Source organism: Vanacampus margaritifer, chromosome 4 (assembly GCF_051991255.1).
Source record: "Vanacampus margaritifer isolate UIUO_Vmar chromosome 4, RoL_Vmar_1.0, whole genome shotgun sequence".
NCBI lineage: Eukaryota > Metazoa > Chordata > Actinopteri > Syngnathiformes > Syngnathidae > Vanacampus > Vanacampus margaritifer.
In genome coordinates, this window is record NC_135435.1 from 18,610,282 (window position 1) to 18,635,329 (window position 25,048).

At 36.4% G+C, this 25,048-nt stretch overlaps 1 protein-coding gene across 1 annotated transcript in view; it reads right to left on the reverse strand.

The window, feature by feature from the left end:
• Window positions 1-9,419: 9,419 nt before the first annotated feature.
• Window positions 9,420-25,048, reverse strand: part of LOC144050301 (CUB and sushi domain-containing protein 1-like) — a 414,568-nt gene continuing 398,939 nt past the window's right edge. The window contains exons 67-76 of the mRNA XM_077563425.1: window positions 24,536-24,609; window positions 24,141-24,252; window positions 23,879-24,058; window positions 22,810-22,872; window positions 22,249-22,410; window positions 20,417-20,529; window positions 19,354-19,441; window positions 19,071-19,197; window positions 17,449-17,511; window positions 9,420-12,168 (exon numbers count right to left, since the gene is read on the reverse strand). Coding sequence (XP_077419551.1) covers window positions 12,009-12,168; window positions 17,449-17,511; window positions 19,071-19,197; window positions 19,354-19,441; window positions 20,417-20,529; window positions 22,249-22,410; window positions 22,810-22,872; window positions 23,879-24,058; window positions 24,141-24,252; window positions 24,536-24,609 — 1,142 coding nt within the window. The 3' untranslated portion in view covers window positions 9,420-12,008. The remainder of the gene's footprint in view (window positions 12,169-17,448; window positions 17,512-19,070; window positions 19,198-19,353; window positions 19,442-20,416; window positions 20,530-22,248; window positions 22,411-22,809; window positions 22,873-23,878; window positions 24,059-24,140; window positions 24,253-24,535; window positions 24,610-25,048) is intronic.

Consider the following 25,048-nt stretch of genomic DNA (forward strand, 5'->3'; position numbering starts at 1 on the left):
TTAGAAGAGAATTATTTTGTATTATTATTTTTTTAATTTTAGTAATAATTTTAGCTTTTGCAAGATAACAAAAACTTCACAATAAGTATTGCCTAATAAAATCTCAACAAATAATGCCATTTTAAAATTGTATTATCTTACTAACAAATGAACACTATATAACAGTCCACAGATTTTGAAGTGCAATGCATAAAAACTGTTACATTAGATAAGATGCATCACAACATATAGTAAAACCATTAATGAAACAAATGATGATTCAAAACACGTGCTCACATAAGGCCCAGGAGCTAAAAAGCTAAATAAATACAGAAATTAACCTTTAAAGCTTATGTATGGATTTAATTGGCAAAGACTGAAATTGACATTTTTGCTATAATTATTGTTAGTTTTAGTTTAGGAATGTAAAATGTAATTTCAGATGTTATGTTTTTACTTTATTTTTTTAAATCAAGCTATTTTTTTTTAATTTACGGAAATGACAACAACAAAAAAAAAACTGTTGTGAAACTCTTCTTCAATGTTTACTGTTTCAACATCTGTGTTATACTGCCCCCAGGTGGCCAAGGCACACACACCAGAAAGAGCAGCACAATGTCCATAAAAAAAGTAGCAAAACGTGATTTATTCTTTACAAATTACAATAATGTTTTTTGTTGTTGTTTTGATGAGTGGAACAGATTAATTGCATTTCCATTCATGTCAATGGACATAGATGATTTGAGAAACTCGCCTTCTTCTTCCAAGCTCAAATTGAAACAATTGTGGCTCTGGATCTTTACTGGTCATGTCTTGGGTGCGGAAACGCAACGCAGGAGGCGGTTATTGTATAGTTAGCCGCAATGTTACATAAGAGTGGGTCAGAAGTGCAGAATGGCTCACTTTTCAGAAATAGGCAGATAACAAAAGATTGACTTGGCTGTTTAATTTCACACTTGATTGGCGGGCAGTCACTCCGGAGAACCAACTACTGTATTTGTATACAGGCAAGTGAGGAAAAAAAAAAAGTCAATTTTCTTTAATATGTCCTCTTTAAGTTCTTCCTCATTGGTTTCTATTGGTTCTGCATCACAATGCCTCCCACCAACTGTACACTTTTGGAATGTTATTTCAGGCCACTGAAGTCATTCACGTCATTAAAAGCTGTTGACAAAGTTATAAAAAATGATCACACATCATCTCTCACACACTATTTTATTTTTTAATTGATTGTACCTTAACAACCGGGCATTAGACTATGACTAAGACTAAGACATGATATCTCTCTCTCTCTGTATATCTATCTATCTATCTCTCTCTCTCTCTCTCTCTCTCTCTCTCTCTCTATATATATATATATATATATATATATATATATATACATATATACAGTATATGTCATGATTTCTACCAGTTTTTTGAGTTTGGCCATGTGACGTTCGCAAACTTGAGCCATGATTGGTCGTTACCTGAGCCCTGCGCACGTCATGTCATTTTCAGTTGACAATAAGTTAGCAAAATAAGTTTTTTTTTTAAAGGTATTAATTGTACATGAAAAATAATGTTGTCAAATTAAATATGAACAAAATAATTACTTCTTACTGCTGAAAATGGCTGAATGAGTCAAGTATCCCTTTTGGTTAAGTTTTAAGTGTTAGAGGAGAAATGTCACCTTGTGAGGCCCAACAAGGCAAAATGAGACGCCATTTTGTCTTTGAGATGAGTCAAAAAGACATCTGAAGGACACTTGTACATCACAGTATACCGTTTTGAAAAGATTTGCCCTCACATGATTCATACAGGGTAATAATATGATATTTTCTTGCCTGCTGTCAAGGATTTTATTGAGGCTGAGTAAAACCCAAAAAGTGAACGTTCTCCATGGTTGCTCTGGCATGAAATTAAAGAATTCTACATGTGTTGTGCACCGTCTCTTACATGCTTTATCCCCAATACGATCTGAAATGTGCGCCAGATCCAGCTTGATCTCCGACAAATCTCTCCGCAGCTCTTATCGAAGTAATTGGAGAAAGCTGCTTTACGGCTGTTTCATTAATGAACGTGCACAGGAAGTGTGGAAATTCAGTTCTGGTTTACATTGCTGGAATAGTCTCGTCCATTTAGGTTCATTGCTTATCTGAATTTACTGTTTCTTTTTAAGGATCTTTTCCTTTGGAGTGTGAAGTGGTTGCGCTGGGAAAGCAGCTTACAGTTTACCCGTGCTGTCCTCTATTTCCTGCTCTCAAGACGGATGACGTCTTTCTACTTGTTTATTGTCTCTCAATTCTCACTGATATGATTTGTGGGTCTCAAGGTGCACGACCAACCTGGCAGTAACTATGGTAACCTGCTTTTGGATGGCATTTTTTATACTTTTTTTACGTTTGTGAATGAAATGGATCTAAAGGGGGCCTTCTCATATTGGAGCCCAGCAGATATAGTAAAATGACTGCTGAACCCTTCACAGCCTTTATTGAAATTAAGTTGAGTGATTTTTGCCCCTTTAGTGCAGTCTAACTGCGCACGTGTGCAGTTTCCTTTCTTTTGGTGTTTTGTGCCGGTGTGGGAGTGAACACAGTGTTCCACAGAGTTCCATTCATAAATATGAAGCATTATATAATTCAAGCGAAAATACCAACATCGGGTCTAACCTGCTCCTGCATCGAGATACGCCACGTGCCACGCCAGATTTATGGCGGTCATAAAAATAAAGCCTGACTTCTCTGAGCTGGCCAGGGAATCCTCCCGAAGAGCTGGACTACAGTAAGGAAAAGAAAAGAAAGGAGGATTTAGGGCTGAATTTGAATTCAGTGTAAACTGGAACTGGAGTGGATCCAAGTTTGTTTTGACTGTCTGCTTGCAAACTCAAACACAGGCAGTCTACAATCAATGTGCTGTGCGTGGAAATTGGAGGATGGAACACCTGAGAGAAGTGCAATCACGCAAACTCCACACTGGAAGGTTTCCGCTGCTTTCAGCCCAGGACGTCGCCGCTGCGCTTCAATCGCTCACACACACTTCGCTTGATTTGTTATTTTCCAGCCTGGGACGAAAACTTGTCAGATGAAGGCAGCACACATTGCCAAACGGGTTATTGTATAAAAACTTTATTCTCAAATAATATCTTCAAAATAGCTGATCAAGTGTGAGTCTCTTTGACGACAAGTTATGAGGCTGCATTCACAAACTGGATGCTCGCACACATGAGGACTCGTCACACTATTTAGTCCTCTCTTTAGATCTTGACCACGGGACATAAAATGCAAATAAGGATTTGAAACAGTCAAAATTAAACTGGAGCCTCCATAATCTATAACTTGTTACAATTTTATCCAGGAAATGTGATTGTTTGTTTGAGCCGACATGAAATGTGAGAATCTGTGACAATCGTTGTCTATATAGCAGTTGTAAATGTAAGCGACTCTTACACAAGAACACTGAAGAAAACCGTCTTCAAAAGACGCCACCGTTAACTCAGCCATGATTCAGATGACAGTAAAATACACAATACGCTAAAGTCTTAGGCCACCACAAATTTTTTTTAAACCTAGCAGCCTATTTGGCAGTCAATAGCACCCTAATGAAAGTTGTATTAAGTAATGTTACCTAGTTTGGTTGAAGCTGGTGGTAGTTTGAAATTGTAATACTGCTTACTCACGGTTGACATGTAACCAAACATCACTATGAACTTTTTTTTAAAAAATGTCAAAAAAAGGGCATCTATGTTGAGAATGGGTTTTGGGTAGAAGAGCATGTGGGGTGATTATTATAATTTTTTTTGTAAAGCCAAACTTGACAGCTAGTGTGTGGATTGGGTCTCTAGACTCGCATGGACATTTTAGAGTGCCTCGTTGTTGGGGTCAGGTAACGTGGCTGCTTTAGAGCGAGTGCCTCATTGTTGGGGTGTGAAAAATGACCATTTTTGTTTGCTCATCCAGCCCTGGCCTGTGCTCTGTTGTGCAACATTTTCACTACATCGTATGTGGTCATTACAACAACTTGTAATGGTGGCCCAAGACTTTTGCACTCCTATTGCTATTGTGTTGGGCCATCTATTCATATTTAGCAGTTTTCCCACGTTGATCTAGCAAATGGTTTTCTTGTTCCTGTGTAAGAGCAACGTCGTTCATTCCGATAATTGCTCCTCGCTCTGATTCATTTTATACGGCCTATAATACCAAAAACATTGATTTATTTCAATAAACAAGATGTTTGCCAACCTACATCATTGATCATAAAAAGTACAGCATGTTTAATAATTTGTAGATTTTTTTTTTTAAACAAACTCTTCATAAAAAATAGATTTCTGTACAAAAATGTCTCTTCTGTTGCACCTACTTCAAGTTAAGCGGCACATGATGATGGCGAGGCGACAGAAAATGATGATGATGATGATGATGATGAGGACGGTGCTTGAAACACTGCTGCCTTCCTGAAGGACCTCCCATGTTTAAAAAAAACAAAAAAAAAACATGTCTGTGGGATTTGTTGAAGCAATACTGTCATGAATAAGCCACTGAGAAGGAGAGTGGGTTCACTCCATGTTTGTCATTTTTAAGTCCTGAAATGAATAGACAAAAGGCGGTTCCAATATTGTTCATCAATTTATCGTCTTTCTTGAACTATTGATAGATTTGATGGATGTCCCGAAAAGGAAACTCCCCAATTCTGCAAAAACAAGTATCTAAAAGAAGTAATCACTGCTGTGTAAGTCACCATGACACAATGTAAATCCCTCAAATTTTTATAGCAGCAATAAAATCAATCACTCTGCTGCAAAATGACAAAGACGGAGGTTGCCCCCCACACTAGTCCTCTGCGGCTCAGATATCATTTACACATAATCATGTAAATGTGAAATGTCATTGTAACAAGAAAGGTTACAGTCACCTGATTTGAAGCAAACACATTGGCACAAGGTCAACAACATGACTATTGAGAATAGGAAAATACAAGGAACGTCAAATTGCATGAATGTGGAGAAATTCTGAAGTACGAATGTTAAAAAACATAAAAATAAACAAAACAATAATATATGGACTAATAAACGAATAATGGACTTGGCTATGAAATCAATACATTCCACTACTTTTACTTTTATTTTTTTGGGTCAAATCAAGAAATTCAATGTCAAATATTTGCAAGTACTGTACTTCCTTAATTGTTGTTAAAACCCAACTTGTAACTTCAGCTTGTAGCTGTGGGCTGGCGAGCCTATTGTGACACGGCTAACCTTTGCGGATGCGCACACACGCTCACTGTGCATTTAACTCAAGTTGTGCGGATGCACGAGCTTCCAAATGTAACCTCTCGCAGCGCAACTCTAATCTTTTACATGGCAGAATAAACAGGAGTCTACATTTTTTTTTGTGTTTGGGCGCACTAAAAGATCAGCGGCGTGCCATTAGCAGATAAAATTAGACCTTTTATTACGCCAGTGGAACCCTTGCAGCCCTCTAAATTTCTGCCTCTATTATGCCCTCTCGGCTCTATGGAAAATCTCAAATGATTTAATGAGATCAATTCAATGGAGCCGCTGCGTGCATGCCAACATGGAAAAACAAAACAAAAAAATCAAACTCACAATTTTGTGGCAAGGAATTGTTTTGTTGTGTGTATTCTGGAGTTTTGATTCCGTGCCATTCTTTAGGGTTGTTAAATTGATGAAAATGTGGGTTGAATAAATGTATTTCATTAATAATCTCCTCTCTTGCAGAACAAATGAAACTTCTTCTCATTTTTTTAAGCTCTCGATATTATTTCCCAGCAAACTTAATTCAAATCTGCGCAAGAAGGATTCCCAAGATATTGTTTGCAAGCCTCGCAAATGCATGGGCCGAGAATGAGTCATCTAAAAAAGCAACACGAGAAAATGTAAACTTGCTGGCAAAGTCATGCAGGTTAAAGAAAAATGCCTGAAGTGCAATCCTAATGTGAGAAGTTTGTGTGTACAGTGTGGGACTAGCCTGAAGACAGTGGAATACACACACTGACAGCAGTTACATCTAAACTCAATGCAGCATCTTTGGGGGGTGCGGGGGGGGGGGGGGGGGGTGTTTACTTTGACAAGCTTGCGAAACATTTCAGACACGTGGGTTGATGCTGGATCGTGAAAAATAGTGCGTATAAGTACAAAGTTTTGATTTCAAATGTCAGGAAATCATCTGGGTGCTCCGCTTGCGTGTTTGCGGCAGTTAGCTTGATGCGTTGCAACCGTCTCGGCACATGAGCTGTTTCTGAAACTATTATGGGGCTCAAAAGCTTTTTAGAAATGATTGTGCGTGTTGTGTTCATGTCATTTAGAAGAAAATAAACAAGCTGCCGTTAGCCAATTTCTGAGGTTGAAGAATTTGTCATACAAAAAGCTCTATATACTTTTAGATGTACAGTGGTGCTTTGAGATTCGAGTTCATTTCATTCCGTGACCACATTCGTAACGCAATACACTTTTTTTTTCTTCTTTCTTCTGGAGAGCTCAGTATTGTTCATTCGGTAATTTTACCGATTTGACATGTCATCATCATTGCTCTCTCTCTCTCTCTTTCTCTTTTTTCTCAATACACTTTTACGCAAAGTGGAATAGTGCGCTGTGGTCTGACGAGTCCAAATGTATAATAATGTTTGGAAGTCACGGACATGGTGTCCTTATGAGCGCAATGTTTAAAAGCCAGCATCCGTGATGCTACGGGTGTGTGCTAGTGCCCGTGGTATGTGTAGCTTGCACATCTATGAAGGCACTATTTTTTTCACTTTTTCAGGGTCATCTATGCTTGTTCCAGACAGACAATGCCAAGCTGCATTCCGCCCGTCTTACAATAGCATGGCTTTCCTAGTAAAACGATGCAAGCACTAGCCTGGCCTGCCAGCAGTCCAGACCTGTCTCACATTGAAAATGTGTAGTGCATTAATTACGAAGCACAAAATACGACGACGGCGACCCCGGGTCTTTTGAGCAAGTCAAGTTTGGAAAGAATTCCAAGTAGAAAGCTTCAACAATTCGTCTCCTCAGTTCTCAAATGATTTGTGAGTGTTGTTGGAAGGAAAGGTGAAGCAACACAATGGTAAATATGCCCCTGTAACTTTTGTGTTTTTGGAATGTTGTAGGCATCAAATTCAAAATGACAGAATATTTGCAACAAAAAAAACATAAAGGTAATCAGTTTCATTTTTGCAGGGTTTTCTATCAAATATATTTTGAAAACGATTTGCATTTCAATGTATTGTGTTTTCATTTACACTCTAAAAACATTTGGGTAAAAAAATAATGCAACTATGGGTCAAAAATGGACCGATCCTCTACTCTAAGAAATGGGTCTTTCACGTTCCTTTCTTTTCTTTGATCCTTCCTCGGGTCTCCTGACAACCTCACGACTCTAGCTGGATTCGGTTTACATAGGTAAACGGTATAAGATTTTTAATGGGTTTTAGGTGAACAGTACACACTCACACACATGCACACACACGCACATGCACATACTCACGCACATTCAAAATAAAATTAAAAGAAAAAAGAAAAGAAGAGAGAGAGCAATGATGATGACATGTCGAATCGGTAAAATTACAGATTGAACAATACTGAGCTCTCTCAACAAAAAAACAACAAAAAAAAAAACTGCGTAAAACAACTGATAAATATTGAGTCAAAAAATTGGGTCATTTTGTATAAAACAACCCAGAAAGTGGAGTTAAAGTGACCCATAAAGTGGATCGGAATATATGCCTGTGACTTTCACCATCTGTGCTAAACTATCTGTTGATTCAAAGGGTGTAACTTAGCGCACCCATGCTATTCGACAGTCCGTGTATGGTGTTTTCCATTATGTGTTCGAATGAAGCTAAAAAGACTTTAGGTGGTTGTTTGAAACTCAAAACATGTCATTCTTTTTATTCTACCTTAAGTTTGACAGTAGACTTCAACTGAGAGCGGCAGTAAATGACTTGGAGCCTATTTTTGAAGAATTTTGTACTGACCACCAAAAAGTACTCAGATGTAAAAGTTTGGCTTACAAGTCAAAAGAAAAACAGGAACAGGAACAAATTGGTAGTGATGGCAAAATGAAGCTTCATGAAGCATTTGCGATACTTTTTAACTCCTCTAGATGGTGCTCTTGGTTTAAAGATAAAGGCAAGTGCAATAAAAATTGATTACATTTGCATTGCATCTTTGAATCATGAGTGCCATCTTGAGGAGTCAAAAAGTATCGCAAGTGCTTCATGAAGCTTCATTTTCCCATCACTACAAATTGGCTAAACGACGTCTCATAACTCAAAAGTCGGGTCAATCGTATTTCAAGGCACCACTGTATCTTACTGCAATTTGATGATTTTTAGGGCTGTGTAAAGTTTGTATTTACACTTGTGAGATGTGAATCACCTTTGGAATGTGCCCGCATCATCAAAGGTAAGACTGCGTTTTTTATTATTGTGTCTTAATTTCATTATTTCTAAGATAAGAGTTTCCTAAACTTACAGCCAGGACTGAAAATGATTAGGATATCTTTTGTTTATGTAGAATGAGTAAAATGCTGTTGTAAGCCGTTTTATTGATCATCAATCAGGCACACAAGTTCATGTCAAAGGGCACTCTATGTGTCAGTCACATTTTTAATGAGTTGCCCAAGTGCATTTTTTTGGAATGAGACTTGACTTGACTTGAGGGTGAGAGAGTTTGTTTCTCGCAGTCTGTTTGGAAAAGTCAACTTTCCAAAGAGACGCTGCCTCGTATTGATTGCGAGGCAGAAATACAGCAATAAACAGCTTGTTTGTTTCGATAAATTGCACCTTTAAGTGATGAAGTCTCGCAGGCTGTGTGCTCTTTAAAGTTGTGTGAGGGGGAAAAGGTGCATTAAAAGATGCGAAATGGGTGGCGCATGAAAGTGTGAGTGGTGGAGCATTAAACACGTCTTTTTTAAAAGACTCGGGCTGTTTCTGAAAACTTCTACTGTCCTACTACTTTTAATGACTTGTATACTATGTCATCTCAGTGTAAAGCATCGCGCCGTGTGCTATTTGGCTGAGCATCGGAGTAATAAATAGCAGTGTTCGGTATGAGCTTTCAGAAACAGACGCGGTCATTAGCACAACATGGTGACATTACAACACAGGAGGTCCACAGGTAAACTCGTCTCAACTTTCCGGGTGGGCTCGATAGAACGTTGTCACGACAACAATAAAAACAGGGGTACGGCAGGTGCTCACACCTTCTGCGGGCGTTGGGCGTGAAATAGAAATGTGTATATACAAACACTCGAACCCTGTATTTAGCCATCTGTTGTCTTTTTTTTTTTTTTTTTTTAAAGATAGAAGCTTTGAATAAAATTCTCTTAATTTGAAGGACTCATTTTCCAAACCCATTTCAGACCCCAAAATTATTTTTTTCATAACCCAGTCAGAAAAACACACTAGTGCAAAATTTGTGCGATTTAAGAGACTATATAAAGTTTATAGTTGTGGGGGGCGGGGGGGTCCCCAGCAGCAGCAGATTGGGAAGTCCCATTGGGCCACTGGGTTTTGAACATAAGAGTCTGTTCATGAATATCTTCACTGAAGAAAAATGCCAGAAGAGACAATTTGCCTCTGTTTCCGTAGCAACCTGTCCTCGTCTCTCGTTCCCAACAGAGAACTTCCTCTGTCCATTTGTCTAATTTCTTCTTAGCGTGTTCATCTGCGTTTGATTTTGTGACTGACTGGTGCAAAATATCACCTGGCTGATATTCTCTTCCGCCGGAGACTTGAAGAATTTTCCTGGGTCGACGAACCTGACAGTTAATTGCCTCCAGGTCTCCCCCTGTTCAGTCAGCAAGCACGCAATCCTGGCCAGTCCAAGTATGACACTCGGACGATTTGATTGTGTTTGACAGCTCACAAAAATCTCACAATTGTGTGTAGCATCTCAATTATTTCAATTTCGGGTTTGTCGTAGTCTGTCACTGAAGGAGAGTTGGCGGAGTTGGACTTTTGTAACAGGGGTTTGAAACAGGTAGTCAACCCATCCTAGGGCAAAAGGCGGAGTACACCCTGGATGGGTTGTCTGCCACTTGGAATTTTGCATGGGGCACCGAGTGGGAATAAACTCCACGTCATCAGCGATGTGAACCACTAAAATCATAAAGACAATCACCGAAAATTAACTCCTGTGATTGAAACTTTCTTATCCAGAAAGCCACTAATCCAGGTACTAGTATGTGTACATTCTGGACTTTATCTCATTCACTGCCATTGACGGCTATAGACGTCAAAAATTCATTTGAACTATTTCTATTAGTTTAACATTTTTTCCCACTTTTGTTAACAAGAGTATGAAAACCTAGAATTTTTTTGGGGTACATTTATAACAGATATAAAATTTTAAATAGTTAAATAGTGAAGTCATGCGATTATTTACGATTAAAATCACCTTGTACCCCTAATTTTTAATAATCTTTTCTTTTAAAAACAAAATAAAATAAAATAATTGTCATATTTTTTTTCCAATTTTTAATAATCTTATAGATTTATGTTTTAAAAAGAAGATTATTAAAAATTAGGGGCATCAGGCGATTACCATTTTTAATCGTAATTAACCGCATGACTTCACTAGTTAACTCACAATTAATCAAAACTTGTATTACTGTTCTAATACAATTAAAAAAATATATAGGTTTTCGTACTCTTGTTAACAAAAATGGAAAAAAAATGTTAAACTAATAGAAATAGTTTAAATTAATTTTTGACGTCAATGGCAGTGAATGAGTTAAAGTGCCTGGTGGAACTTCAGTCCCCACACTTACTGAATGTAGATGACATTAGTCAGGTTCCCATCCAATTGTTTTGAATTTTCAAAGCAAATTTACTGAAAATGCGCAAAACAGACATGTGACGTGCGCGTTTCCATCTGTTCTTCTTTTGTGAATATTGAGAGGGCTCTCCACTGCTGTAGGTGGCGGTATACACCATAAAGATATGATCCACCAGTAATTTAAAAGATGAAGAAGAAGACCAGGAAGCGACTGCGCCTCGCATGAGTTTTCTACTGTAATTCTTGATAAACCGTAGCGTTTTCGTTTTCCATCTAAAATAGCATTAATATCCTCTTCTTTAATTAATTCCAAAAATATTTCCCCTCCCAAACATACCTTACTTTATCGTCCGCCATTGCTTTGTGTCTACAAATGTACTTGTGATGTAAAACATGCGACGTGTATCCGGTCTTGCCAGCAGTTATTTGCAAAACCAGTTTCCATAGCCAAAATTTTTATTTTTTCGATACGCTTTAAAATCCACCCCCTCTAAGCATAAAAACATTTTTGAGAATTTTGGGCCCTTTCTTGAATTTCTAGCGTTTCCAATCAGTTTTATTTTGGCATTTCTTGAAAATTTGAATTAAAATGGATGGAAAGTGGATGGAAACCCAACTAATGTCACAGCAGTCTTGTGTACGTCTTGACAAAATTGCTTTCTAAACTCCCTTTAAGTCCGGGTTCAGTCCTGTCAAACCCATCCTAATGCCCACTAGGCAAGTTTGTACTGCACTATTTGTGTTGACATGTATGAAGCATCTAATTAGGACGTTAAGCCGAGAAAGGTGGAAGAGGGGAGGATTGGTTCCCCTGCGGGTCCAACCTCACATCAGTCAAACACGTCTGACCTGCGGCAATGGAGCCAGTAAGCCTTTTACCACTGTGCATATTTGGCACAGGGTTGTGGAATTGGATTGGGGCAACCATCTATCAGTGTGGGAGGAAAGGTATCAGAAGGCCATTGGTGCGGTGGTTCATAGCGTTCTAAGGACATTTTTCTGTTTCCGTCATGTATCATTAACCAACTCCTTAATGACATCACTGTCTAATTTTACTGAAGGAGGTGGCGGATGCTCACGTAACGTGGAAGCAGAGGCACACGACTGTGCCGAGAATGCTGAAGAGCACGCCACGGCACAGACTGCTCCACGTGATGAGTGCCAATCATGAATTTGTCCTGATGGTTAAACCACGTCGCGGACAGCCCCGTTGGACTGTAGCGCTCGTTCAAGTAGCGGCGGCTGTGCCGGACTATACCACAGTGCATACTGTATTGAGCGTGGTGTCGAATCGAACGGCTTTGGCCTCGGTGGGCTTCATGTTGGTGTCGTACATGGGGTTTTCGAATGATGCTTGGCCGTTGGTGCTTTCGTGTCCCACGTAGCCGTTGAACTGGACCTTAGGGCGGGTTCTGGAAATCAGAAGGGAAAGTGTGGTTATAGACGATGTACATGTACATTAAGGCTGGGTTTAACTCATTCACTGCCATTGACGGCTATAGACGTCAAAAATTCATTTGAACTATTTTTATTAGTTACATTTTTTTTCCACTTTTGCTAACAAGAGTATGAAAACCTAGAAAAAAATATTGTATATTTAGAACAGATATAAAATTTGTGATTAACTCATTGACTGCCATTGACGGCTATAGACGTCAAAAATTTATTTAAACTATTTCCATTAGTTTCACATTTTTTCCCACTTTTTTTAACAAGAGTATGAAAACCTAGAAAAAAATATTGTATATTTAGAACAGATATAAAATTTGTGATTAACTCATTCACTGCCATTGACGGCTATAGACGTCAAAAATTCATTTGAACTATTTTTATTAGTTAATTTTTTTTTCCACTTTTGCTAACAAGAGTATGAAAACCTAGAAAAAAATATTGTATATTTAGAACAGATATAAAATTTGTGATTAACTCATTGACTGCCATTGACGGCTATAGACGTCAAAAATTTATTTAAACTATTTCCATTAGTTTCACATTTTTCCCACTTTTTTTAACAAGAGTATAAAAACCTAGAAAAAAATATTGTCTATTTAGAACAGATATAAAAATGTGTGATTAATTGTGAGTTAACTAGTGAAGTCATGTGATTGATTACAATAATAATAAAAAATAATCGTCTGATGCCCCTAATTAAAAAAAGGAAAATAAAAGATTATTAAAAATTAGGGGCGTCAGACGATTAACATTTTTAATTGTAATTAATCGCATGACTTCAATAGTCACTCACGATTAATCACAAATTTTATATCTGTTCTAAATATACAATAAAAAAAAATCTAGGTTTTCATATTCTTGTTAACAAAAGTGGAAAAAAAATTGAAACTAATCAAAATAGTTCAAATGAATTTTTGACGTTTATAGCCGTCAATCGCAGTGAATGAGTTAATCGTTAGTTAACAAGTGAAGTCATGTGATTAATTACAATTAAAAAAATGTAATCGCCTGATGGGCCTAATTTAAAAAAGAAATAAAAATAAGGGGTGTTTAATCATAATTAATCGCATGACAATTTTATATCTGTTATAAATCTACAATAAGAAAATTTAGGTTTTCATAAAAAAAACTAATAGAAATAGTTCACATGAATTTTTGACGTCTATAGTCGTCAATGGCAGTGAATGAGTTAAAAAAAATTGAATAATCTACATCAAAATGTTATTCCTTTTGAGTTACTTTTTCATTAATGAACTAAATCATTTGCCTCCATAAAATCTACTTTATTAATAAATGTAATATTTGTGGAGTTTTTATCATGTCCTTGACATTTAAGAATTGATGTTCCATATATATTTGATATCTGATTGAATTGAAGTGTATCAAATCGAATCGATTGAGGAAATTAGAATCGATGCCCAGCACCAATCGACATAAAAAAATACAGTGGAACTCTAAACTCAAATGTCCTAGAAGTGACAATTTGGAAAATTTGGAAAAATTCACCACTATGAATTTACTGAGTGATTTCATGTAGTTGTACGAGGTAGATGACAATTGATCTTCGTTATATACTTGCATGCTAGTAAAGAATATGAAATCTTTAAATATTACCTGTACAGTGAATATACTGTATGTTTTGTGGGAGTTCCTCTTACAGCTGTATGTGTGAATTCAATATTAGTTTGACGTCATGACATTTCAATGTGGATTTTGGTAGACTCGATTAGAAAATGTCAAACAGGTTGATTTGAAATGTATTGATATTTCAAGATTTTAGATGAAACCCAAGCATATAATTATCATGCAGAAAAAGTTAATTTCAGCATATTTTAATACCAGAGAAACTTGGATCACCAGATATGGTATTAAATGTACCGTATGTATCATGCTGAAGATCTGATTGGTAGTATGTGTCAAGTCAACAAATTTCAGAGAATCGTCTCGCTTCGGTGCTTTGAGCTGCCAAGTAGCCATCTGCTCTTCACGTATTACCGTGAATCATCCTGCAAATGTTTCCCAAAAGTTTGGATTTCAAACGGATACCTCATTACTCCATCTGCCAGAGCAAGAAGTGTAATGTGATTGACAAACAGTGAAACTGTGAAGCTACCCTTCAGTATGTGATCATCTCATCTCGTTCTCAGTAATTACAGCACTGTGGAACTACACATACACTGTAGGAAAACAATGTTTAACTCTCACTATTAAAGGGAAAAAAACAGTGGCCACTGAAATAACTAGATAATGATAAAAGTAATAATACATATTGTACATGAATTGTGGTCCAACAGAATCATTTAAAAAGTAGGGGTGCCGGGTGATTCTTTTTTTTAAATCGCAATTAATCGCATGACTTCAATAGTTAACTCACGATTAATCGTACAATTTATACCTATGTACAATAAAATGTACAATATTTTTTTTCGTCATTTTTATACTCTTGTTAAATTAAATTAATAGAAATTTGGCTGCATCTTTTAATCATTGATACAATAATCGAATAATAATAATTCAAAGCATTTAGTTAAAATTAAGCAGATGTACTGTACTGTAAAAAATGAGTGTGATATTGATTTGTGTTGAGGTCATTTTTCTGCCACTAGATGGCATAATTGCATTTGCAAGAAATTGGTGAATGCTCAGCGCATTTTTCTTTTCATATTAAGAGCTATCTAATCTTTAACATGAAGTAAACTTTTTAAATTGTAAAATACAACTTGACCCCAGTCGCCACTAATCTATGCATTATTATTAGTGATGGGAAAATGAAGCTTCATGAAGCACTTGCGATACTTTTTGACTCCTCAAGATGGCACTCATGATTCAAAGATGCAATGCAAATGTAATCAATTTTTATTGCACTTGCCTTTATCTTTAAACCAAGAGCACCATCTAGAGGAGTCAAAAAATATCGCAAATGCTTCATGAAGCTTCATTTTGCCATCACTAATAATTATTAAATGTATTACTGCTAAACTTTGACGTGGACATGTCTGCTGCGTTGCAACCGGAATTGCCCCAGTACAAGCTTTTCAAGTAAGGGGTGGTCATTAATCGCGCATTAAAAATTAGTGTCATTAAAGGAGCTTTAAATCAAAATTAACGCACTCATTTTGACACCCCTATTAAAAAGACATTACTTGAACTCACCCAGAAAAAAGTTTGAGGTGTATTTCTGGAACTGTCAATGAAACTTCTGCATTAAGAATAGTCCATTGATTTCAATTATTTTTATTAACCACCCCCCAGGAAGATGAAAATATTTTGCAGCAATGAGAGTTCTACTGCCACCTACTGTAGGGGATGTGCAATTAAATTTTTATTCTAGCACCGCCCCCCCCCCCAAAAAAAAGGGAACCAAAAAAAAGCTTTGTGCATTCCGATCAATTCTAGCGTTACCAGTTTCAAATGATTTCAGTGACCATTGTGTTTTTTTTTCCTTCTTTAACAGAAAGCTACTAACAATTTTGCCTGCATTGTATGAGGATTCTGGAGCTGAAACACTCTTTGGCTCTGATCTCATTAAGTGTGTGTATGAGCGCGTGCGTGGGCGTGTGTGCGCTCTGGTAAAATCCAACCCCAGGGAGCCACAATGCCTACCTTATGGGCTAAACCTATTACTATACAAAAGTGCACACACACACAAAAGCACACAACAAAGACTCCCCTGCATGGCAGTAGTTCAACTCACTGCATTAGCTTCTGTTTGTGGCTCTGTGTGCAATACTTTAATTTTATCGCTGGGATGAAAAACAGCACATGTAATTGCTTTGACAGTATTATAGGGTCTGTACAGGCATACAGGCCAAAGCAGGACAAACTGCAGGGGACACTCTCTCACTCTAGACTTTCATTAAAAACACTTTGCTGTAAAATGCAATGATAAAACTGTAATGCAACAATATTGTTTCTGTTGGCTTGGCGTTATGGGGGGATTGTTTTAGCATGCAAACAGGCGTGAAGTGGCAATCTGACACTTCTGGCAGACGAGTCACGAGGCAATCGCCGTTCAGGTGAGGTGCGTTGCATGTCATCTTGCCGAGCTTCAAAATGATGCGATGATAAGCCAAAGACCAAAAAGCAGCAATTGAATTGAAAAGGCCAAAAAATGGAAGGCAAAAAAAGTAGGTAAGACACTTAAAAAATTTAAATTAAAGGGACACTTGACTCATTGAGACATTTTCAACGGTAAAAAGTTAATATTTTGCCCAGAATTAATTTGATATATATTTTATTAATACCTTCAAAAACAAATTTTTGACATGACATTACCTGTGTTGAGGAAGTAGGTAACGACCAATAATGGCTCAGTTTGCTGACCAAACCCAGAAAACAGGTGAGTCAGCAAGTGTAAAAATGTGTTTTAAAAGGCATTAATTGTACATGAATTTTTTTTTATTTATCAAATGAATTCTGGACAAAATCGGAACTTTTGTACTGCTTAAAATGGCTCAATGAGTCAAGTGTCACTTTAAGGTCTAATCACTGGCGCTCGCAATGTACTACATTTTCCTCATGTTTGCAATACACAAGAGGACACAAAGATGTAATTAGTGGAAAACCTGATCAACCAAATTACAAAAATGCTAAAAAAATAATGGAGATAAAGATCTCAAGTTTTTCTAATTAAATTGTAACCAAAGTCTGTCAACAAAATCATTGTATGAAAAACACTAAAAGTTAACACTGTCAAATAAATACTTGTTGAGTCTCAGTTAACATCTTCAACTTGAATATAAATAAATACACACAACAAGTTTAGCTATCTGCTTGCAAGTGGAATGCAAAGAAAAAAATGCAAAAGAAAATTTGAAATAAAAACATAAAATGCAATAGCAATCACTTGCTGGAATCAACTATATATATAGCTATATTTGTTCCTGATGACATCATGCTGACAGAGAAATGACAATGAAATAGAAGACGATAAAATTAGCTTTTCCTAGCTTCGAATGATTGCCGTTTATACTCAGCAGGGCTGCACAGCTTTGGTAGCTTCAAAGAATATACAATTTTCCATTTCAAAATCAACATTATCCCAATTTAGACTTTATTTTTTATTTTAATTTTTAGATGTATTGCACCTATTTTCCCTGCATTGTGCAGCCAAACTCTACAAAGCATGACATAAATCTACAAACTGCAAACAAGCAATGGCGAGGTTGGTAGAGGATGTGGCGGCGGGAGAACATCTGGTTGCCATTAGAAACCAGGTCAATGACAGGCGTCATTCTTACCTGCCGCCAGGCCCCCAGGTGTCTTTTGGTCTTTCATTGTCATCTGTGTCAGCAGACAATGTCCTGCATACAACCATCAGCTTTTACATATACAGTACATCGAAGAACATGGCACACGCAAAAACACTTTACTCTCAAAAGTGTGGTGGAAATGCGACTAGTGGTGCGTGGGCTCCCTCTAGTGGTACACAGAAGACTGAATGAAATACTCAAACTGGGCATGTTACAGTGGCTTAAAAGTTTTTTGTTTTTTTTAAAGAGAGGACAAGTTGGGACGAGAGTATTGAACCATTCCTTCCATTTTTTAAATTAAGGCGAACAATGAAGTTGCTCCCTATTGGACGGAGTAACAGGTAGAAAATTGTAATTTGTTTACAATTGAACTTCATACTACACTCTAAAAAGAGAATTTGTTGAACCAATTTTAGATTACAAATTGAAATGTTGACCAATTTAAACAAAATCGCTTCAATTGGTAACGCATGATTGTATTAAGTTAATCCAAAGTGAATATATTACGTGTAATTAATTATGAGTGAATATATTAAATTTAATGAGCTAATTTTGGATTAACGTAATTCAAGTGAATACATTAAGTTTAATGAGCTAATAATTAATTAAACTTAATATATTCAATAAAATCAATTTGGATGAATTTAATTCTATCATGTGTTACCAATTGAAGTTAGTCAACAATTCAATTTGTAATCTTAAATTGGTTCAGCAATTCTCTTTTTAGAGTGTACTGTACAGCAGCAAACTCGAGCATTTATCGCAAGATTACAGTTTCAGCACCCGTCACCCTTTTCTTCAACACAAGTTGTCGATGCAATGAGAGGGAAGGGAGCCATTTCTGGATATTTTCATTAGAAAATAACATTTTTATTATTATTTTAATATTATTATTTTATTTTTAAGTTAATCTTACAGAACCATTAGTTAAAAAAAAAATTCCAGTAAATATTTTGTTGAGCTTTTATTCACCATACAATTTAATTTGTATTATTTAAGTAGTTTTTAATTGTTTCCCCTTCATACAGGCTTAACTTAGAATAATATTAAAATAAGGGATATTCGATAGCATTACGAGTATTCACATTTTGAGTCGTCACCAACGACGATACCAAGTACCAATACTGCTATTGCTTTTGATACGTACACTGCCACCAATTGCATTGAATACAGATAATAATAGTTAATTCCCATGTGAGTCAGCCATTTTATATCACTGTGTGATTGATCACAGTTTCTTTCAGTGCTTCTATTGAGAGCGCCTAAACAATAGTCAACATCATTGTCTCAAACAAAGCTGTATACACACAGTAATTAACTAGCAGTCTGAGGAGACGACTGTGCAGACGTGTTTGTAAGGTGGGACAGAATGAGCTAATTTCAGGGAAATGTATGAAATAACTTATTAAATCAGGCAAAACAAATTAGGGAATAGTAATGCACTGAGGAGAAGTGATGATGCAGTCAAAGTAACCAGTGTTGTGCATTTAAAATTTGCGGGTTTGTATTTCATATTGGGAAGGTTGTTATTTACTTCCGTCATTTTCGACTAATCAATTCACAATTTGGATTAAACAGGAGTCCAGTTGTCCATCGTGCGTGATGCCCACCTGTGCTTGTAGAGGTAGAAGGCGAATCCTGATAGGATGAGGGCAAAGAACGGAACCAAGATGGCTGCTGCCACAGAGCTGCTGTTGGTGTAGGGGTTGGATGGGTCTATCGCCGTGGTAACAGGGTCTAACATCATAGACAGGTACTGTATGAATCTAGTCACACTTTTTTTTTCATTATACAATACGGTATTGCCTGCATTGTATGTTTAAAATTTTCAATCAAAGGTAATGAATACTCAAGTATAAAAAAAAAAAATAATGCACCCGCATGTTATCGTACCTTGCCTTGTCAGATGGAATTTGCCAAAGTCTTTACTGTGAATATGCCCTTGGTAAACAAATGTTTTCTGGTCGGATTCTGCAGTCACCTGGAGAAGAACATCAAGGTGAGGAGGCATTTGTGGTGTGATCATCTTTACAAAACATCAAAATACACACACAAACGCACTCTCATCAGGAAAGCGTCTGTGGCAGTAACGGAGACATGACTCAATGTGTAGGGTGAATGTTTTATACTGTAATCTTCATTACATCATATGGTATCATAAAACGCATTACGCTGCAATCCACAGCTATAAATCCACATTGCCTTGTGAGATTTACAGCATGAAATAATAACATAGCACGGACAATATTTGTTTCTATCCAGCTAATATATGTTTAAGGGTGCAGCGTGGTGCATACACTTGAAATGAGTTTTTGGTTTTGTTTTGTTTTTTGAAACCTTCAATGCATTACTCAATAAAATCACTATAGCACACTTTTACTGGACTGAATGAACCAGAATAAAACATCATGATCCAGCAGCCTTAATAAAGTTTTATTGAACTGGCAAGAGGTGAGCAGTAATGTTTCACTTTTAGTTGTCTAGAAGAAAAAAAAAAAAACGTTAACCTCTAAAAGTCTCATGTGGGGAGAAAAACAACTTCCTTCCATCTTACGTCCATTATTTAGTCACCTACTTATTCATGATCAAAAAGTTTTTTTCATGTAAACTAAAAACTGATTTTGAAGTAACATTCCCAGGAGTTAATTGTGTGGAATGACTTCTTCTTGCTTTCATAAAGATCACAAAAGCTTTTTTAGTTAACCATAGAAATCTTCCTTTGAAAAGATAATTAGACGTCATTGTATGCCATTGTAACTAGTTTGCATAATGTGACAGATGGAGGGAATGTCCGGAATGTTAATGCGCTTTGTGAAGACCCGATAAAGGAGACATAGTTATAGTCACACAATAATATGTGTGAACGGAGCCTATTCCATCTGATTTAGGGTGAATGGTGGAGTACCCCTGGGCAAATTGTCAGTGGTTTGTTTTCAAAAGAAGAGATTTGTCTTACATATCCATCCATTGCCCAGTTGTCATTCTTAAACTTGCTGTAGTAATGCTCGGTGGGCCCTTTGACTTGATAGACCTTCAGTAGAAGCTGGTTCTCCTCAGACTTGTAAGTACCTTTAGAAGAAAGATCAGAAGTTGCTGTTAAAGATGCAAGCAATGTTACGAACACAATTCGTTTGGTACTTTTATTTATGACATCAAACGTCTTTGAAAAAGTGGCTTTCTCCAGAACGGCCAGGAATTGTTCCATGGGTTACGTGAAAAACTGTCTGCCAACGAGAGCATTGTTTAATACGACTGCCTGAAAACAAAAAAACTTTATTCTCATATTTGTTGTGAACATTCTATAAATAATATCGATAATGTCAAATTGTTACAAGTTTGAATGGAAGGCCACCCAAAATGTACTTTTGTGATCTATGGCTCAACACCCGCACTCAAACCTTGAGTCTTTTGTGCTTAAGGGCTACAACACTAAAACCGAATTGAACTCAAGATGACCCTGCTCAGATCTTGCAACTGTTCCGAAAGTCATTTTTTCAAAAGGTGATGCACGTCATTGCTCAAGTCACATGGTTCCAAGCAACGATAGCGGACGCTAATGGAAGAAATTTGGTGGCTTTCTGGAGAGGCACAAACCTGTCAGAGGTTTTTCAGTTCCCACCAGTGACCCTGCATATCACATCATATATTAAGCACATTCATAAGCATGACTGCAGGCTCTGCCATCTCACACAAAAGCATATTGTTTCTGCTCTGTCTACTGTGATTGCTTCCATCAAGCATCGACCTGACATCAGCCAAGTGTGGATAATGAGTGTGAATCAATGTGGGATCTTTTAAGCATTAACACCTTGAACATCCCCTCTTATTCTTCATGGTGGATTTAACACTTTTTACACTAAGACAAATTAAATGCGGTTTTCTTTTTAAATCTCTCTATGAAGAAAACAACAGTTTTCCAAGGAGTCACGTTAGACTGAATGTATTTTCAATTCATTTGGATTTGATTTGAGATATGATATGAACATGCCACGCTCTGCCTGTCTATTTGCGTGCATGTAGTCTCCTAGCGACAGTATGCGTCATAAGTGACCAGAAATGTATTCTCTTGTCCAAAGCATGCAGGAAGATACATAAAGAAAAATAAATAAATGACTAAAAGTGAAAATAAAAACAGATATGAAATATGTAATTAAAAAATTTAATACAAAAACCCAAGACACGCTTAGGACCGCCCCCTCATTTGAATAACATTTCAACCTGACAGCGCGTCTGCGGCATGAAATAAATAAATGTGAGAGCAGAGCGTTTTTATTTATTGATATTTAATTCTATATATATATTTATTTGTGTATTTATTTCAACATTTATTTTTATTTTTTGAATCTCGTTTTTATTATTGTATTTATATATCTATATATATAGTTTTTATTTTCATTTATATATATATATATATATATATATATATATATATATATATATTATTTTTACTAAATAAATAAATGACTAAAAGTAAAAATAAAAACGGATATAAAAAATATAATTCAAAAAATAAAGTTAAAAAAATAAATATAAATGGAAATAAAAACTATATATATATATATATATATACATATATAGTTTTTATTTTCATTTATATATATATTATAGTTTTTATTTCCATTTATATTTATTTTTTTAATTTTTAACTTTATTTTTTGAATTATATTTTTTATATCCGTTTTTATTTTTACTTTTAGTCATTTATTTATTTAGTAATTTATTTATTTTTAATTTTGGTAGTTCTGGTCCTCCATAGGAAGAACCCAAGCATAAATTTCTTTTGCTTACCTGATAGTCTGATCGACACTCCACTGGTCTCCAGTAAGGTGACATTAACCCTTCCACTGCTAGCATTGAACCCAGTCACTGCAAATGTGGTGGCCTGTCTCTTGCCCAGATATTCGTAGAAACCTCTCCATTCCGAGTTGGGGGAGAACACATCCACTGGAACTGGGAGGAAGAAACACAGGTCAGTCTGTCAGTCTATCAGATGGTCTGTCTGTCTAAAATTAATGATATAGTCATAACGTTGTATTTCAACTTTCTCCTTGCATGCATGTTGATTTTATTCTTCAACTCATTATTCTCAAAGTGCTTGTCCTGATTTCTGTCTTCCAAAAGGTTGACATAAGACAGCAATCCACCACTGCCTAAATCTCATCCATCAATCAGAAACATTTTTAATTTAAAACCTGCTGAGAAGTGTGCTTCATCATCTCTGTTCTTGCTTAAGAATTGTTGTGTATGTTGTACTAGTAACAAACTACAACCCAAATTGTAGTAACAGGAACTGTGCAAGTACAATGAACAAATTGAAAGTTGTATTCAACACTGTGGCTCCGTTGATACCTCGGATTTTGTTCTTCTGGATGTCTGTCTCTCCTCGGCCTTTGGGATTGACTTTAACTCCAACTGCAATGTAAACATCATTTTGGTGAGTTGATTTGGGGTGAAAGCAATTCCATGTGTGTCAAGAGAAGAGAACACAATGATTGATAACTGTGAAAATTATGTTTGTGAATGATTGCCTTTTCAATTTGCAATGGCATTTGTCATTAAGGGTGTTTTCTTTATGAAATGGAATGAAAGTACAAAACAACACTGTGGGTACAACAATATAAATTATTTTGCAGTGGTATAGTTTCAGAAAAAATGGTAAAAAAATACAGTCATTATAAGGTTTTCCAATAACTGTATATCGTCACGATGTGAAAAACACTTCTGTCCATTTTATTTTGATTTTTAAGTTTTTGGGATGATACTGAATGCAGACATGCCAAAAATGTAACAACAACAAAAAAGAAATAAAATAAAATAAAATAAATGGACATAAGTGTTTTTCACATTGCAGCGACAATATGTTGCTTGGATTTAAACTGCAATATTAATGCTATTTCTTGTAAGGGGCCCCTTAAATTGTTTTATTTTTGTATGCAAGATAAGAGAAACAAACACATATTTGAGCGCAAATCAAGAATGGAGATTACACGTCACTCAAATCTTTTGAAGTTATCAAGAACAAATGTTTTAAATCTGTTATATTTGCCTGCATTGTGCTTACAGCAAGGTCATAAAATTAAACATGTCCCCTGTTATCTTCCATGGAAAATCTTTAAAATGAAATAAAAATACCAGCTTCTTCATTTTTATAATCCTTGGCTCCACCCACTCTTTTTACAAATAAATACTACTTGTGATCAAAATGCGGTGCACATATCTTAAACTTATGCCATACAAACACAACATGAGGAATGTCCTTGCTGGTCCACAAATATTAAAGCCCACTAAGGCGTGTGATTGGTTGACTATGAAAATGACAGAAAAAAAAACATGTTTTTCTTTGCTACAAGCCAGTGTAGCAATAAGGTGATTTTAAAGTTGTAACGTTAAGGTTTCTATGTGGCTATTTGAATACTACCTTTACACAGTGGTGGTTTTCCCGACCATCTCCCATCACTTTTACACGTTCGGTGTTCTGATCCTCCGGCCAGATAGTAACCATCTTGACAGGTGTAGAGAAGCGTATATCCCAATGTTGGCAGGTCCATCGAGCGAACGTCCACATTACTGGGGGTCTCGGGCTGTCGGCACGAGTGGGCTGAGAAATGGACGAGAGACAAATTGATATGTGTGCTTTTATCATTGAAAACGATTCTTCTAAAACCATAAAAGCAACTTACCAATACATTCAGGTTGTGTTCCACTCCAGGTGAGGTTTTCTAAGCACGTTCTTGTGGTGGAGCCAAGGATGTGGTAGGTCTTACGGCACTTAAATGAAATCTTACTTCCAACCTAAGGAAGTAGAAGACGACGAAAAATCTACTACTGACTACTAGTGATGGCAAAATGAAGCTTCATGAAGCATTTGCGATACTTTTTGACTCCTCTAGATGGTGCTCTTGGTTTAAAGATAAAGGCAAGTGCAATAAAAATTGATTACATTTGCATTGCATCTTTGACTCATGAGTGCCATCTTGAGGAGTCAAAAAGTATCGCAAGTGCTTCATGAAGCTTCATTTTCCCATCACTACTGACTACTACTGTCGAGTATGTTCAATTCAGTTTCATCTCTGACCTGAAGACCCAAAGCTTGGACCGGGATACCATAAGCTGGTGTTCCTGGGTCACGACAGCTGTTGAATGCAGGGTCTACGTAATCACACACACAAAAATGCACTCAATTTTTACATTCATCTTTGGTGGACGCTTACTTACTAATATTTGGAGCCTGGAATGGCATCAAAATTGCAATAGCCATGAGAGAGCTTTACCCTTGTTGCATTATACAGGTAAGCTTTTATTCTTTTTGTACTGGTGGTGGACCTGTATAAAAAATTGAAATTCCTTAAAAGGAAAGTAAAAAGGCTGCTTTCTTTGATCAAATCTTCAAAGAAATCCAATAGTTACATTAAAAATGTATCTGCTGGTGAGATAACGTCTTAAGCTTGCGCGACTCGGGGAATACAAATGCTAAAATGTCTCACAAACTCGATCAACAATAACGAGATTTCTTATGATTCCAGTAACTATTATTGATCAAACTTATTTCCTTGTACACATCATATTGAATATGTGATGATGGTCGATA